The sequence below is a fragment of the Poecilia formosa genome, unplaced genomic scaffold (genome assembly GCF_000485575.1).
Source record: "Poecilia formosa unplaced genomic scaffold, Poecilia_formosa-5.1.2 Scaffold293, whole genome shotgun sequence".
Taxonomy (NCBI): Eukaryota; Metazoa; Chordata; class Actinopteri; order Cyprinodontiformes; family Poeciliidae; genus Poecilia; species Poecilia formosa.
The window spans coordinates 22,342-39,597 of NW_006800232.1; the positions used below are offsets into that span (position 1 = coordinate 22,342).

Here is a 17,256-nt window from a genome sequence, read left to right on the forward strand (position 1 = left end):
TTGCCAGAGAAAGTGCCAGTATTGCCTTTAACTGCTGGTCTCTTAACTGACCATTGCTTACAAAAATAGACAAACCCAGCACTTTGCACATCTTTCCAGTTGCAAAATATAGAAAATGATTATGTAGTTTCTGAAAAACTATGATAGTTCAGAAAGTTACAGATGTTAAAAATTAAACTGTTTTTATTTTAAAACAAAATGGGGGGGAAAAAACGGTGCAGTCCCTGGATTTCTCTATCATTTTTTAATCTTAATTGATGTGTTTGTCATTGTTAGGGTTCCTTCAAAATAATTTGGCAAAAATTCACAAGAACTGACCATTTAAAAAAATCTTTAGAATAGCTTGATTCCCATTGTTTTTCTTTGGTTTCCCAAATATTTGGCTGAGTAACCTGTTGAGTTTTTTTCCTTCTTTTATTTTCTGCACCTTCTCCCTCCAGCATGCTCACTGAGTCCTCCATATGGTCGAGATTTGCTTTTGAACCACATTAAATGAAACACAGACCAAAATATTTGATGTTTGTTGATGGCACTCATTAAAATGCAATGTATGTTAAATTGTTGACTGTTTGGTGTTTTCTTTAAAACTTTGTAATTTTGTTTTTATTATGGAGCACACTGCCTTGCTGCTAAAATGTGCTACACAAAAAATCTGATTGATTGATTGATTGCTTGATCGATTGATTAGTATTCCACAGAACGTCTTGTAAAATAAATACAGAAAAAGGGGCTTAAAAGCCAACAAAAACAGGTTTTATATACAACAGAAGTGGTTTAAGTCAGGATTTCATGACTACACAAAATACTGGATATACAAAACTGAACTCTCAGCAGGTTTAATCAAACACAGAATTCAAAAGGAACAAACTGGGATGCCGGCATGTCCCAAACTTACATCAGAAAAGCCGACAGATTAGAAAAAAGCTAAAAAAATAAACAAACAAAAAAAACTTAATAACAGAAGGTGCTGCAGGGCAGGGAACATAACAAAACAAATATCAGAAGAAAGAACAACAGTAACAAAAAAATAAAAAAATAAAAATATATAATTATCCAGCAAGAACAGAATTAAACTTGCAATAGGTTTAAACAGTTGGACATAAATGAGGTGAAACCAATAGAGACTTGCAATGAGGAACCAATTCTGTAAAATAGAACAGGGGATAAAGACGAGGAAATTGAGACAAAGAAGACGGAGACGGGGAACTTTCAGTACCAGATTAATAAGTTAAAACTCTGTGAACCTTGATACTCTTTAGTTATGTGAACTCTATCACACCTCAGCACAACAAGACCTGTTTTTCTATCTTCCTTCCTGTTAATCCCGTAATTGCCAAAATGTTCTAAAGCACTGGCTTGTATAGATTTCTACATGTTAACAATTTTGTAATGTAATCTTTACCACAATACAGTAACTTTCCAGGGCATTTTTGTATTAGTCTTCACCTTTTGAAATGTTGGCTGTTTTTTCATTCATTTTCTTGCCTTCCTTTGTGTCAGACCATAACAGTAGATTTAACATTTGCAGGTTGTACATTAAAATTATAACCATCATTGTGGTCATAAAATACAGTTTGCCTTGAGAACTATTGCACAGGACAATAAGAATCCTGGTTTCTTTCAAGCAACATAAAATGAAAAGATCCCTTTCTCAACACTTTTGCAAATTACATGAAAGAATGAAATGACTGATGTTTAAAAATGCCAACAAGACCCTGTTTTAGAGTCTGGAGTCAGGTGATAACTCACAGGCAGGCCTGACATAAATTATGACTGATACCTGCAAAATTGCTACATGCTATGAAACACGATGTGAGTAATAAACCCCAGCAGGACATTTTTTTGGTCATTTTAAAGATTTCTTTTTCTTTTATTTTTTCCAGTTCTGAGGCCTGGATGATGTATGAATTATCATACAGGGTTCCCATAGCCTCAACGTGCAGTCATGAATGATTCATAAAACACTGAATTCATTCTACGTTGTATTGGATGTTAAAATTCATTTCTCGGAAGCAGATCGTTACACATCCAATTCCTCAAAACAAAACAAAACAAAACAAAACAAAACTCATCTGTGAAACTCCTTGACTGGCGCTAATACTTTACCAAAACAATACATGGAAATATATTGCATACAATAAAACAAAGGTGTTTAAAAGTTTTTTTTTGTTTTTTTTAAAAGATACCCTTTAATCTAATTACATGACCTGTTCATTTTTTCTTTTTGTGCCCTGTCTTCGTAATCTGCAGGACATCTGGATCCGTCTTATGCATAACAAGCCTTTCAGGTGTTTACTGTGTTCATCCCCACAGTTCTCGCTCCTGCTTGGCTTTGGGCGAAGGCATTGTGACTTTGTATTTCCGGCCAGAAGCATTTGAATGTAAATGGATTTTGGTGTAAACAAAGAATGAATCAATAGGCTTGATGACACACCGTGAATGAATACAAAGCAGTCGCGACAGAACGTACGAAGCGCCAGGAACAACAATAGAACAACATCCTGTGTTGTGTTTCAAAAATTTTTTTTTATTGAAAAATCTTGTTTAAACAGAAAGTCAGAGCAGGAAAACCACATTAAAACTGTCACAATGTTTTGGATTGAAAAGGCACCGTGGGTCACGGCTGGAGGAATCGGTTCATTGTTTTCATCATATTCCCAACTCAAAGCTGTACTTCAGCTGAATGCTCAGCTTAGAAAACCTCTCAAAAATATGTAAATAAACTTGGTAAATACAGTAAACCATAAACTGAACCAAAAAAAAAAGGCGAATTCATGTGCACCACCAAATAAAGTGAGAACAGAATTTAATTTTAATGTTACAGCAAATTTTGGCATGTACTCCATGCAGACTGACATACAGTACATCTGATATTTATTACCTAATAACAGTGTGCAAATTTAACACTTTAAAAAGAAGTACAAGGAAACATCATGAACTTTTCAGAAATAATAGCAAATAATATCAAAAACACTTAGATGTGATTTTCAGGGGTTAAGCACAGCCCACATATGGAGACCTTGGTCCTCAATGCAGCTGTCGCAGGTTCGATTCCCGGCCTTGGCAACCCTCGCTGCATGTCTTCCCCCCTCTCTCATTGCCCACCTTCCTGTTGGTTAACCATCAAATAAAGGCCACTAGAGCCAAAAAAAATCTTTAAAAAAAAAGATGTGATTTTAAGCATGAACTCAGTTTTTAATCCCTGTTCTCTGGTCTGATGTTTCAGTAACATATTGCGATGACAGGGCAACAGATAAACATCATTAACTTGTGCTTTTACGTTCTTTTACCGGTGTGCCAGTGCTACTTCTCCTGCTCTGAGTCGGCTGCTTGGTCCATTTGTCTCTTAATCCCTTGAAGTTGTATAACCTGCTGAGAGTTAAGTTAAAAGGAGCCCTTGCTTCTTCTGATTCCTGAGCTGCCTGTTCAGACATTTGGTGAGTAGAGGCAAGAGGGTGGGCCTTAGGCTGCGGGCTGGAAAGAGTGTGGAGAGTGGAGGCCTGTTGTTTTGCAGGCTGGATTTGTGGTCGGTCAAACTTTGACCGAATCTGCTCTGCTGGAGGCTGCCGAGTGAGCAGCTGGCTCTGGGAGACCTGCTTCCGCCCGGCTGCAGACCCAGTGGGAGCAGCTTTCATTGGAGAGGGGGATCTGGATTGTGATCTGCGAAGAGGTGGCTTGTAAACAAACTCTTTGACATTACTTTGAAGAGCCCTGCTTTCTGTTTGGCTAAGATCACGGATTCCAGAAGGACGAGGTGCCTGAGCTTGAGAGCCGCTAGGGGACCTCAGTGGTCGTGATGGTGAAGAGCCTCTACTGCCTGGCTGCTGACGCGGCTGAGATTTGGGTGAAAGATTCAAAGGCTGCAGAGACACAGAAGGCATACTTAACCAACAGGTAAAACAGGGCAACAGTTCACTTAATGAAAAGGACAAATGACAGAAAATGTCTACATTGCACTGTAACTTACACTGCTTTGGCATATTATGACCAATGACAAGTGGAGTGAAGAAATCTGATTATCTGTTTGTAATAGTACCTGGTAGTTTTGAGGTATTTAATTCAACAAGTCAGTATTTTCTTTGTGTCAGAGTTGCGTAAGTTTGACAAGGCTAGTAGTTTGAATACAAAGTGAGTTGCAGTTTGTTGAGAATACGACTCGATTAGTCAGTGTGGATTAATAATAATCCGAGATGGCTGCGGCCTTTTGCAGGAAGATAAAGCATCCTAACCACAAAGAAAAAAAAAACTACTGATTGGACTACGGTTAACATTTTGTTAACGTTTCACAGCATACCTTCAAGGTTTTACAGGAGTCGATGACCCAATGGGTCAGGAATATTTAGCAGCAAAAAAGGGGACCAACACTTGATCAGACAGGTGATCTGATCACTGTATTTTCACATCTACTTACAATACCACAACAAAGCTATCAATGCTCTAGAAATCCACTTTCTAATTTGTTAGCAGCGTTACAATGACTTTGATCGACGTCTATTGGGGATTTAGTTGGTATGAAACATCTATATTCTCTCTAAAAAAACAAATGATCTAATAAGAAAATGTGACATTCATGACTTCCATACCTTCTGTCCTGTTGTCTCCCTTGTAGATTGCCTCTGTCTTATCTCTGTATTGCCGTGGGTTAGTGCAGCCTGGTTCGTTGGCTTATCCTTGCTGGAAAGGGATTTATTTCCCTCAGATAAAACCCTTTCCGGTTTAAGTTCACCAGTGGACAACCGCTTTGTCTCTTTCTGCACTGATTCTCCGTCTGTCGTGGCTCCTTCAACCTGTCCCCCAGAGGCCTTACTGAGTTTTAAGGCCGTTTCTTTTAAATCACTCTCCTTTTTCAAAAATCTAGGCATTTGATTTAACTCCTTACTGTCTGTCCCCTCTGTGCTCTGGTGTACTCGCTCCTTCTTTTTCTCTGTGTTGCTACTGCTTACCTCGATTTTAGCACCTTCTTTGCTATTTCTTCTATTAGTGATCTTTGACTCTCTGTTTTGGCCTTTTGTCCCAAGCACAGATATAGGGGGCTCTCTAGAAGTCCAAGATAAAATACTGGATTCACTGGAAGAAGTACTATGACTTGAACTGGTTAATGTAGAAGCATTAGAACTATTATCCAAGTCAGCAGAACTAGTGCCAACATTTCTTGAAAAACGACAATCTGAGTTAGTTGGGCTGCTATTCTTTCCTGTCCCATGGCTGCGACTCCCACTTGTGTCAAGAACAGGTTCATGTGAAGGAGATTCACTACATTCAAAGTACTCTTCAGAGGTAGTGGAGTCCTCTCTTGGTGATAAGTAATCATCACTGATATCAGTTGTAGGCGTTTGCAGGTCTGGCGAGGTTGTTCGTGAATCTGTGGTAGGTAGATTTGGAGGAGACACTTTTGGAGCTGAACTTTGTACATCAGCTGTGGGCAACTGTGATTTATGTTTGTTGGTTTGCAAACTCAAATCCATTGCTTGCACATTGGAAAAGGGTAAATGAAGTGTTTTTCTGGAGAAGTATGCAGGTACTTGTGTTATGCAAGCTTGTTCTTGAAAGGTGTTGTGCATGTGTTGTTTTACTGAGCTTAATGTGACGTCTGTGCCGTCTACTGATGGGACTTGTGCTTGTTTACCAGGCTGACTCAGTATATTTGCAGCACTGTTTATACTGCCATCATGGTTTTCTTTGACTATGTAAGTGTTGTGTGATATATCATCTAATGCAAAGTTACTATATGATATTATCTGAGGTTCATGGCATCTTGCAAGGTATGTTTGAGTATTTGTCGCTTTGGCACATTCCAAGTTCGTCAGGGTTTTATCAGAAGTGCTGTTACTTGTGGCTATACAGTCTCTGTATGTCTTTGAATCAACACTTTTAGGGACTAGTTCATTAACATTCACAATGGCTGTGCTTGATGAATCTTTTGCTGAAACATCTGACTTTTTTTCAAGTTGGGTTTCAGTAACAGACTGCACTTCTGCTCTGTCATTGCGTTTTCTATCAGTTTCCTTACCCTTTGTCTTTTGGGAAGTGANTTAATAGCAGTAACAAAATTGCTTATCGCAAGGACTGAAGTTATTTCTTGTGCATCAATTAAGTAATTTAGCCTAAAATTAACAAAATGCATTATTTATTCCAATCACCCCATCCTGGAACCCTAAAATCCATCCAGAATAAACATGTAATCATACATACTGTACACTGACCTGTACGACCCAGACACAGCTTTATCTCCATCAATGAACATAAACCTGTGTCCAAGTTGCCCCTTGACCCTGGTGCAGTACCGAGAGTAAAACTCTGCGCCTTCTGTGCAGCGTACACGAAGATGCTGAAACGCAAACAGACATTTCTATTAGGACCGAGTTTATACTTTCAATAATAAAAGTATTTATTACCTCTAAACATTTTCTCTTTTTGCACATTAAATCCACAAACTTCAGTATATTTCATTGGGATTTTAGGAGGGAAAAAAAACAGCACAAGGCAAAGAAAAATGATACTCAAAAGTGTGTTGTGCACTTGCATTTTATCCATTCTTCTTTTCAAAAATTTCAATTCTAATTTCATCTAAATTATGACACTAGTGACCTTGCCCAATATTTATTTGTTGTAATCTGTGTTATTGTTATGAAAGCTCATAAAAAAAACTATTTGTGTTCAGTGTCTTCCAGAAAGATTGCGTACTAAAATACTGCAGCAAAAACATCGTGCAACCACATACTTGTAGTAGTGGAAAGATACTTGTATAGCTTGTTTAAAGGGCCGAGAAACATGTTTTCCTTCACTTGATTGCACCTTTAACTTTCCATTCCTGTTCTCTTTGTTCTCGTGGTAAACACATTAGCTGTGTCAACATAGCCTAATACGTTCTCTTATTTTCTCTTACTGGTTATGCAGATTATTGTTTTTGCAAAATCCGTCTCTGGACTTGTAATCTCCATTATTTTACAAACACTGCTGGACAACTAACAATTCTGAAGAGTCTCAGATTTTCTTTTTGCCTGCTGAGGTGTAACATTCTTCTTCTTTCTCTCACTCGCATGTGAACTCGTCTGCTCCTCCACCCTTCCTGTTTATCCGGCCCTCCACCAACTCCAGCTCATTGCCTACAGCTTGCAGCAAAATCTCAATCTGTCACACTTGTCTTCCTCCTTCCTGCCAGCCACCTTCTTCTCATTCAGGCGCCCAGTCGCAGCTTTCCTGCAGACTTGTCACTTGTGCAGATTTGGCATTAGCTCCTCTTTAATGTTCTACAGCTGCCCCACATACACACTTCCCGAGCTGTCAGCGGAAGCTGCAGGGGTGCCAGTGTGTATACACCACCATTAATATCATTAAAGGTTATACCATTTTCTTTGACGTACCAGGTTCTGCTCCGGCTACTGCTCCCCAATAATTCAAGGCACCACTCTGCTGGGTGACAGGGAAAGCTAAAGCTCCAGTGCCCTCCAGGCAGAACCCAACAGAAATGAAGGACATGACTCAGCAATAAATATTTGTCTGCTTCCCCACATGCCGTTAAAACACAGATTGCATTTCCTTGAAGCACTGTGTGAACCATGTAAGGTCTTTGTGTTATTGCTGTGATACTGTAGTTCAGTTTTCCAGCATAGATTAGCAGCTATGAGGAAAACACCACAACATCTTAAAGGGTCTACTTTCCTGGCGACCTCCTTTTTAAATCATAATTTAACGTGATTTTTTTAAGAGCGAGGTTAATTTTCACAAGCTGCACCTATTTCTGATTATTGCATGCCCTGTAGTATCAACAAATCCCTTACATGAGGTAGGTTGAAACATTTAAAAAAGTAACTACTCATTCCCTGGACATTTTCAGAGGGACGAGGAGCAACGTCAATGGCATCTATTAGTCTGGAAGAAGGTCAAAGCCATTTTCACGTCTTTATGACTCTAGCAAACCGCAGTCACATGGGAAGTCGCACAAGATCCAACAACAACACCTGAAGCAGTTGCCACAATTAAGCACAGTAGTCATGATTCAGCATCCAACATCGGGCAACAATCCATTAGTAAATAAAATTCTTAATAAAAAAAAAAAATAATTTTGTGTTTACTGCAGGGATCTATGTCTGATAAAACATGTTTGATGATCTGAAAAACCCCATGCAAGACACTTTGCATAATCCTTCAATAGGCACAAATTTAAATGTTGAATAATATATTAATGCTTGAGTGTGGATTTTTTTTTCTGTTTATTAGAATAATCAATTGCTTAGAAAATCCATGAATGCAAAGGCAGCCTCAGTCATGAGATAGTTTTATGTCTTGAATAATAGGCTGTTGACAGTTTCAGGCTACCTGAGTCTAAAGAATGTGAATCTTAGAGAAAAAAAAACAATTCAATCTTTTCTTTTTATATTTTTATTGTCTTTCTAATGTGACACTTCTCTTGTTTCTACCCCAGTCTTCTTGTGACTGGTTGATAACCCGCAGGCCAGTCAATTACTCCTCTCCCAAAATTACATGCTGAAGAAAGGAGTCCAGGTTGAGTCGGTAAGAAGGAACGAGCCGAATCATCAGCAACCCTTCTGACTAAGACATGAGAGACTCTCCGATTCATCTATCATGAACATGATAACTTTCTTTAAGAGCTTTTCAGCACATCCCAGTTCAGAGTCCAAAGTGGGGAATCACCTCACCTCATGTCAGAAAGACATTAGCCAAATCAGCAGTCTGTCAGTCAGTTTAATCTTCACCCGTTTGTGCCAAGATATTGTTGACAGTCAGGCCTGTAGAAATCCAGTCTGACCTGTGAGCAAAACAACAGCCTAACACTAAAAAAAGAATAAGGGACCTCGTTCTTTTTTTAGTGTTGCTTCAGGTACGGAAAGGTAGTTGATCTAGACTGAGTTGAATCCATCCTTTATTTTCCTTTTCCCTAGAGATAAGAGTTAAATTAGGGTATAAATTGCCTTATCTGATGCTCCTAAGTTGACAATAAATGTTTAGTAAATAATTTTTTATGAGCTTAGATAATATTTTTGAAGGTTCAATTCCCCATTGACAAAAACATTGTCTATTTAATCGCAGCACATAGAGTTAAATTTGAAATTTCAATCAACTCTTGATCAGGTTTATTACCAATTACCACTTATTTTCTCTATAGCCAATTTTCAAAGTGTTCCTGTAGGGAAACCTCTTCTTCTTTTAAGTCATTTACGTTGCTCAGTGGATAGGAGAGTGTTTTATCCTCCCGAATGGTTTTGAGATGAGACTGATAGCAAACTGGAGTTTGCTATCTTATTCAATGGTTTTATAACCGTTGAATATTTCAACGCTGCTTTATTGAGCCACACTTAAAAGGAGTGCCGCTTTACGACTGCAAATGACGGAAGTATGGAAGACATTTTGACCAGAGCTGTAAAAACAGCGCCTGTCAAACCATGGTAAGACGCCGACTATCTTTTCCCTGAAACAGAGACATCTCGCTGTCTAGTTCCTGACTAATTTTAAAAAGTAGGGCAACTTCAGGCTAAAAGTGCATGGTGCAGATGTATTACTAAGGGCAAGACTAGCACTTGGCATCTCACACTAAAGAAGAAAGGCAGAGCTGAGACAACCTGGAGAGAAACAGCAGACAGCAAAATGCTCCTCATTTTCATACGAAGGGAAACGCAACAATGATGAAACGGACAGAAATCTTGCTCAACCAAAACGTCCGCATTCACTTATCACATTATGAGCAATGCAAACAGAAGTTCACGTTCATAAACTAGAAACTCTCAAATGACACAGTGGCATTTTATGCTGTTTTGTTTGCAAGTTGCACCCAGATGGCACTGAGAGTCTGTTAAGCTGTTACACGCTGCATGAATCACCTCAGCTGACAACCGTCATCTGGCAAGGAAAGAGTTTGCACATTCATGACTTGTTTATGCGTATTTAAAAATCTACTGTGCAGTGCAAAAACTCCCACCCATAAGGTGTTTGTGATATTTTCATTAAAATCTATTCTGCTGAGATGGCGGCCAGAAAATATTAGAAAACCACCCCTAAGACAGAAGCAAGATTCTTGTCAGGTAAATAAGTTTAAGCACTTTAAAAAAAAAAAAAAACTGATTGAAAAAGAAATGCAAGGGACACTTTTACATTGTACTTATAAAGGATATAGTATCTCCAACTTGTCTTGTCAAAACAATTCAACTTAGTAACGATTTTTGATCAAATACGTCACCCTAATCTCGCTTTGGAAATATTAAGTCCATGTTTTCAGTGGAAAATCATATCAAATCCCATTAAGCAATTGTTTTTTTACTGAACAACTGGTGTCCCACTTATTGCAGAGAGGGGTCTGTTACCATTCCTTTGGTGAAGTCTCTTCAGATTACCCAGAGTCCTTTTTCCTCTATCATGTTGCCATTAACTCTATGTGGTTTTGGGGATACATTTACTGAAAGACCCAGTGACACAATGTCTATTTTCTGTCAAAGGTCATTAGATTTATTGGCTAAGGTTCTTATAGAAAGCATGTGTTTATAGAAAAATGTTTGAATTTTATTTATTTATTTTTTTTACATACAAATCGCAAATAGGAGTGGCACCAGTGATTTTGTTGAAAACAACATAAAACAATTATTTCTTGATGAGGAATTATTTTCCCCAATGAGTAATTGCATTCATATTAAAGCTTGGAATTTTCATTATTTTTAGTGTGAGATTGTCCTACTGCAATAATAATAATAATAATAATAATAATAATAATAATAATAATAATAATAATAAAAACAAATTTATTTTAAGGGTTTTAGAACATCCATACCAGGGGAGTCAGTCAATGTGAAGGGTGGAATTGACCTCGGCTTACAATTAATTTCAGTCACAGTTATTTAAGTTGACATGTCTCCATGTTACCAAAACAATCTTTCTGCTTTATGACAATGAATAACATTTAATAACATTCAACATAGACACGCCCTCTTGTTCAGTGCCAACCGAGTGATCCAAAGCATTTTATTTGAGCGTGTTTGTGATTCAGTGTGAAAGAGAAACCAACGGCAACACAGAAATCTTTTTTTTTATTATATGTAACACTTGATAGTCATTTTGTAAAAAGTTATGAGAGTGCCAAACCAAACTGGCACACCTACCCTTGTTATATAAAGTACTAATTTGCTAATTTACAACTAATTTATTCCAACACGGACATTTCTGTGATGTTTTTTTTTGATACTGTCTTTGAGGTGGGAAACAGCAGCTTACCTTCAGGTGCCCGGCATGCATGTTGGCCCTCTGACACATCGAGAGGAAATGAGGTAGCATTGTGCGTTCCAGCAGGATGTAAACAGACACCTTCCTTTTAAACCCGGCATCTAACAGATCTCTGAAGATGTCGACGTCGGTGAAGACATCCATCACCACGGCTATCACCTGGAAAAGGAAACACAAGTGTGTGCGCGACTTTTGTATCCCCCTGGGTAATCTTAAATAATGTGCACCACCTGTTCAAGCTTTAAAATATGCATATTAATGCACACATGGTGGTGCTCTTAGATTTTAGCAGGTTTGATGCCTTAGACTTTGCACGTCTTAATACATCTCACACAAAATAATTAAAATTGCTGCAGTTGAGATGCAATTCAAATAAGGGCAAATCATCCAATTGTCCATTGAGAAAGCATTTCAATGAAGTAATCTGAGAATGTTTCATTCAAATTTTATTTTTTTTCTAGAGAACAGCTGCTGTGGACTAAAACAAGTCATAAACTGTGAGGCCTCTGATGAGTCAGTTGCATAAGCTGACTCATGCACATGCACCCTATCAGTACACTGCACATGCTCATGCAAATATTCGGCTTAACACGCGTTAATGTTGCAGGGATGGCTTCAGTGTGAAGTACTTCTTTGATAAAGCACCATAATCACGTTGCACTTCACTCTCTACTGACACTTGCTCTGCAGTGGACTATGGACTCTGGTCCTCACATGACGTATACAGTTAGTCAGTTTTAATTTTGCTGAGTTTTGTTTTTAAAATTGGGAACCTAGTTACCTGACAGTCAGTTTTAGGGCTGAGAACTCAAACGTATGTGAGAGTTTCCCACAGTAAAGCCAAACAGCATGGTTTGGTTTACTAATATGTACACATTAGGCACACACTGGATATTCTGGTCATGGTTTTTCAGAGGTTTTAAAACAACTATTCTGAAAAAAAAGGCAATGCTTTCCTTACAGATTGAAACAGCATTTAAGAAAACTAAATTTCACCATTTCAAACATATGAGAGAATGTATTATAAGCTACAATATGTGGATTAGAACATATGCAACCAAATAAGGGAAATGTTCCTAATAGTTATCTAAGATTTTTCTATTGGTACAAGAAATGTCAATTTCTGTTCACAAATAAAGGGCCAAGTACCCTAAAAATCACACACAATAATCACCATCATTAGTTGTGTTCAGTGATATTTTCTAATAAATGGACAAGCAATTGGGTAAAACAAAACTTAATTGTTTCGTTTTGTAGTGCTCCTCTAGCCATGCCGCCCCAGGCAAAGAACCACATACCTCACAAAATAAATAAATAAATAAATAAATAAATAAATAAATAAATAAATAAATAAATAAAATACTGCTATGCAGAGCAGAACAGCAAAAAATATGGTATTCTATGAGATAAAAGAAAAACTAAATATTCATTTTTACATGTGCTCATTTTTATTTGTATTAAATTTTTTTGCTCTTTTGTCAAATAATAGAGATGATACAGAAAATATGATACTGAAGTAAACTGCAAACACCTACCTTCTGCGCCTGTGCAATCATTTTTCTGACCACTTCTTTGATGTGGGCCTGACCCTCCATCGGGGGCTGCGTGTACACTGTCGTGCGTGTCACCCCTCTGTACGACTCGCTGTCAGGCCAGCCCAGGTCCATTTGCGGGATAGAGGTGTCCGAAACATCCGGCCAGTACTGCAACGACAGCGGCTCCTGCTCGTCCTCTCCCTCCCCTGAGAAAAGCTCCGTGTCCGGGTCAAAGGGCTCAAGAGCGGCGGTCAGTGTCTCCTGCTCCAGGTCGGAGAGGAAACCCCGCAGGCCGCGAGCCTCCAGGTACTTCGCGAACGCCTCGCGACCATCCCGGAGGAGCGCTTCAAGCGCGAGACGCTGCTCCTCACAGTAGAAGAACTCCGGTTTGGACTCGTGGATCCGCGGGTTTACGTTGCTATCATCCAGGCACTGGATCTGGGATAGAGCCATTTCTTTGAGCTGAAAATATCTACCAGGTTATGACACAGCTATGGACACTTTAAAAGTCCGCAGTTCTTCCAGTCTTTTTCAGACTTTTGGCAAAACAAATATCGTCATTCTCAGCATATTTGACATTTAGGGCTTAGACCATGTCAGAATATACAGACCAAGTCGCTCCTCAATTCCAGTGGTGCGTTTTAAAATTCGGCCATTGCTGGTATGNACAGAACTTGTAAAAGAAGATGCAGAGGACGGGTGTAAAGGTAATTTTGGAAAAGAAGACGTGGGTGGAGGAAGGGTCAAAGGTAAGCTAGTAGAGGGAGTCGAATTACAAGAACTTGTAGCAGTGGTAGAAGCCACTGTAGTAATATTCACAAGATTATTTTTGGAAAGTGAACTTTCACATTGCTTGGGACAAACAGAAGAAGTTGCAATGTGCCCTGGACTGTCAGTGTTCTGGAGGTCACAAGTCTCTTCAGAGGCGATTCTAAGTTGTGTATTAGCAGCACTACTGTGTGACTCTTGATGTGATGCTACATTATTTTCTTCTGTATTTAACTGAGTTTGATTGTGCAATTGAGATTTTTGTGCATTGTTTGACTTCAGGGTGTTTGTTGGATCCACCAAAGTACTTTGTGTTTGTGAGACAGTCGCAATTTCAGGTTCTTTTACACATTTAGATTCTTTGAGGGACTCTGACAAAGAACTGGTTGTGGAGGTAATTTGGGCTTTGTGTGAAGGTTGTTCATTTTTAGGTGTGAGTGCTTTGTTGCTAGATTGTGGTAGTGCTTGTGAAATAAAAGAAACAGGACCTGAATCTGAATCTGAACACAGTTTTTTCTCCATTTGGAGAATTTGAGTTTCGCTTTTGTCAAAATTTAACTTTTGCCTGTGCAAGGGTGAGTTTTTTTCAGGTGCCATTTCTTCATTGTTATTGTCAATACTTTTCTTTTCTGGTTTTGCTTTATCCACCAACAAACCATCAGTCTTGGGTTCACTTTGTGCATTTCGATTTCTGGGCTTTGCAACCTCGGGCAAAGTTTCCTGTGGCTTGCTGATTGGACTGCTAAACTTGATTGCTTGGCTGATTTCAAACATCTCAGAACGTTGCAGATGAACTTGGGTTGGTTTTTTAGAGTCCCGGATATTAATGAACCCTATCACATCGCTTGGTGGATCAGGTTCTGGCCAGGTGGGCAGATATGAGAGTAAGCATGCTTTCTCTAGACCTAAAAGTCCAGGATGGATAGGAGGAGCATCCTGTGGCGGATCTTCACGTGTTCTCTTCTGCTTCTTCTTATTTTTTGGTTCCTCTGAAACTTCAGACTGTTTAGGGCTATCATTGCTATTTGAGCTCACGGGGCTAGGGCTACTTAAAGCAACAAGGGCATATTTGGGGTTGTATAGTTTTCTAGCAACAGCAGCAGGAGGAGGAGCCACGGATAAAACCTGATGTCGAGTGTCTGGTTCAGGCTCAGGATCTGTGGTGACTTGGCGGAGGTCAACAAAACTAGAAGTAACATACAGGTAGCGAAACACTTGGTCAAACGCATCCACAGCCTGGCCCGTGGTAACAGTGATGAGATTTCTATCCAGTCGTGAGGACATCCATGTGAAACTAAACAAAAAACAATAATAAGGAAGGATCATTAATATGAGCAGACAGGTTATTTAAACAGGTTTTGTTATTTTGAGTTTTTATCTCAGCAAATTTGGAATGCAAAATGTTACGACTACAGACTTAAATTTAACATATATTTACGTAAATTGTACAAAAACATATAACCTTTTTTACCACTGTAAACCAGACAAAACTTTTCCTATTTATTCATTCCTAAAAAGTAGCTTACAATGTCATGTACACAGGAAATGTTTAGTCTGATTTATTGTCAAGCAGTGAGAGAATAAGGTTGTCCCTTTTCATATAATGTGTTTTAAAAATCTTGTTTCAACAAAACAAAAAAAAAAAAAATCTATCAATGGGGTGTTTTGCTAATAATCAGTAGAAGCTATAGTAGTAAAATATTTTATGGATAAAAATGCAAAGTTACATTATGTGTCATTAAATGTGGTTGTTTACCTTCTAACTAACCTGAGATGCACACTTTAATAGCAGTAACAAAATTGCTTATCGCAAGGACTGAAGTTATTTCTTGTGCATCAATTAAGTAATTTAGCCTAAAATTAACAAAATGCATTATTTATTCCAATCACCCCATCCTGGAACCCTAAAATCCATCCAGAATAAGCATGTAATCATACATACTGTACACTGACCTGTACGACCCAGACACGGCTTTGTCTCCATCAATGAACATAAACCTGTGTCCAAGTTGCCCCTTGACCCTGGTGCAGTACCGAGAGTAAAACTCTGCGCCTTCTGTGCAGCGTACACGAAGATGCTGAAACGCAAACAGACATTTCTATTAGGACCGAGTTTATACTTTCAATAATAAAAGTATTTATTACCTCTAAACATTTTCTCTTTTTGCACATTAAATCCACAAACTTCAGTATATTTCATTGGGATTTTAGGAGGGAAAAAAAACAGCACAAGGCAAAGAAAAATGATACTCAAAAGTGTGTTGTGCACTTGCATTTTATCCATTCTTCTTTTCAAAAATTTCAATTCTAATTTCATCTAAATTATGACACTAGTGACCTTGCCCAATATTTATTTGTCGTAATCTGTGTTATTGTTATGAAAGCTCATAAAAAAAAAACTATTTGTGTTCAGTGTCTTCCACAAAGATTGCGTACTAAAATACTGCAGCAAAAACATTGTGCAACCACATACTTGTAGTAGTGGAAAGATACTTGTATAGCTTGTTTAAAGGGCCGAGAAACATGTTTTCCTTCACTTGATTGCACCTTTAACTTTCCATTCCTGTTCTCTTTGTTCTCGTGGTAAACACATTAGCTGTGTCAACATAGCCTAATACATTCTCTTATTTTCTCTTACTGGTTATGCAGATTATTGTTTTTGCAAAATCCGTCTCTGGACTTGTAATCTCCATTATTTTACAAACACTGCTGGACAACTAACAATTCTGAAGAGTCTCAGATTTTCTTTTTGCCTGCTGAGGTGTAACATTCTTCTTCTTTCTCTCACTCGCATGTGAACTCGTCTGCTCCTCCACCCTTCCTGTTTATCCGGCCCTCCACCAACTCCAGCTCATTGCCTACAGCTTGCAGCAAAATCTCAATCTGTCACACTTGTCTTCCTCCTTCCTGCCAGCCACCTTTTTCTCATTCAGGCGCCCAGTCGCAGCTTTCCTGCAGACTTGTCACTTGTGCAGATTTGGCATTAGCTCCTCTTTAATGTTCTACAGCTGCCCCACATACACACTTCCCGAGCTGTCAGCGGAAGCTGCAGGGGTGCCAGTGTGTATACACCACCATTAATATCATTAAAGGTTATACCATTTTCTTTGACGTACCAGGTTCTGCTCCGGCTACTGCTCCCCAATAATTCAAGGCACCACTCTGCTGGGTGACAGGGAAAGCTAAAGCTCCAGTGCCCTCCAGGCAGAACCCAACAGAAATGAAGGACATAACTCAGCAATAAATATTTGTCTGCTTCCCCACATGCCGTTAAAACACAGATTGCATTTCCTTGAAGCACTGTGTGAACCATGTAAGGTCTTTGTGTTATTGCTGTGATACTGTAGTTCAGTTTTCCAGCATAGATTAGCAGCTATGAGGAAAACACCACAACATCTTAAAGGGTCTACTTTCCTGGCGACCTCCTTTTTAAATCATAATTTAACGTGATTTTTTTAAGAGCGAGGTTAATTTTCACAAGCTGCACCTATTTCTGATTATCGCATGCCCTGTAGTATCAACAAATCCCTTACATGAGGTAGGTTGAAACATTTAAAAAAGTAACTACTCATTCCCTGGACATTTTCAGAGGGACGAGGAGCAACGTCAATGGCATCTATTAGTCTGGAAGAAGGTCAAAGCCATTTTCACGTCTTTATGACTCAAACCACAGTCACATGGGAAGTCGCACAAGATCCAACAGCAACACCTGAAGCAGTTGCCA

The 17,256-nt window shown here is 38.8% G+C and overlaps 3 protein-coding genes across 3 annotated transcripts; all 3 read right to left on the bottom strand.

Moving 5' to 3' along the window:
• Positions 1-2,504: 2,504 nt before the first annotated feature.
• LOC103151812 (endochitinase 2-like) lies at positions 2,505-6,025 on the bottom strand. Its single transcript, XM_007572039.2, has 2 exons — positions 4,584-6,025; positions 2,505-3,860 (listed from the first exon to the last, which is right to left on the bottom strand). Exons 1-2 carry the CDS (start codon positions 5,559-5,561, stop codon positions 3,264-3,266), a joined length of 1,575 nt encoding a protein of 524 aa, XP_007572101.1. The 5' UTR covers positions 5,562-6,025; the 3' UTR covers positions 2,505-3,263.
• Positions 5,746-13,430, bottom strand: LOC103151827 (protein FAM83G-like). The gene is made up of 4 exons (XM_007572064.2): positions 12,765-13,430; positions 11,221-11,388; positions 6,204-6,328; positions 5,746-5,782 (listed from the first exon to the last, which is right to left on the bottom strand). The coding sequence occupies exons 1-4, from the start codon at positions 13,215-13,217 to the stop codon at positions 5,746-5,748; spliced, it is 783 nt and encodes a 260-aa protein (XP_007572126.1). The 5' UTR covers positions 13,218-13,430.
• On the bottom strand, positions 13,344-15,617 carry LOC103151828 (protein FAM83G). Its single transcript, XM_016681765.1, has 2 exons — positions 15,486-15,617; positions 13,344-14,826 (listed from the first exon to the last, which is right to left on the bottom strand). Exons 1-2 carry the CDS (start codon positions 15,524-15,526, stop codon positions 13,344-13,346), a joined length of 1,524 nt encoding a protein of 507 aa, XP_016537251.1. The 5' UTR covers positions 15,527-15,617.
• Between the last annotated feature and the right edge of the window lie 1,639 nt (positions 15,618-17,256).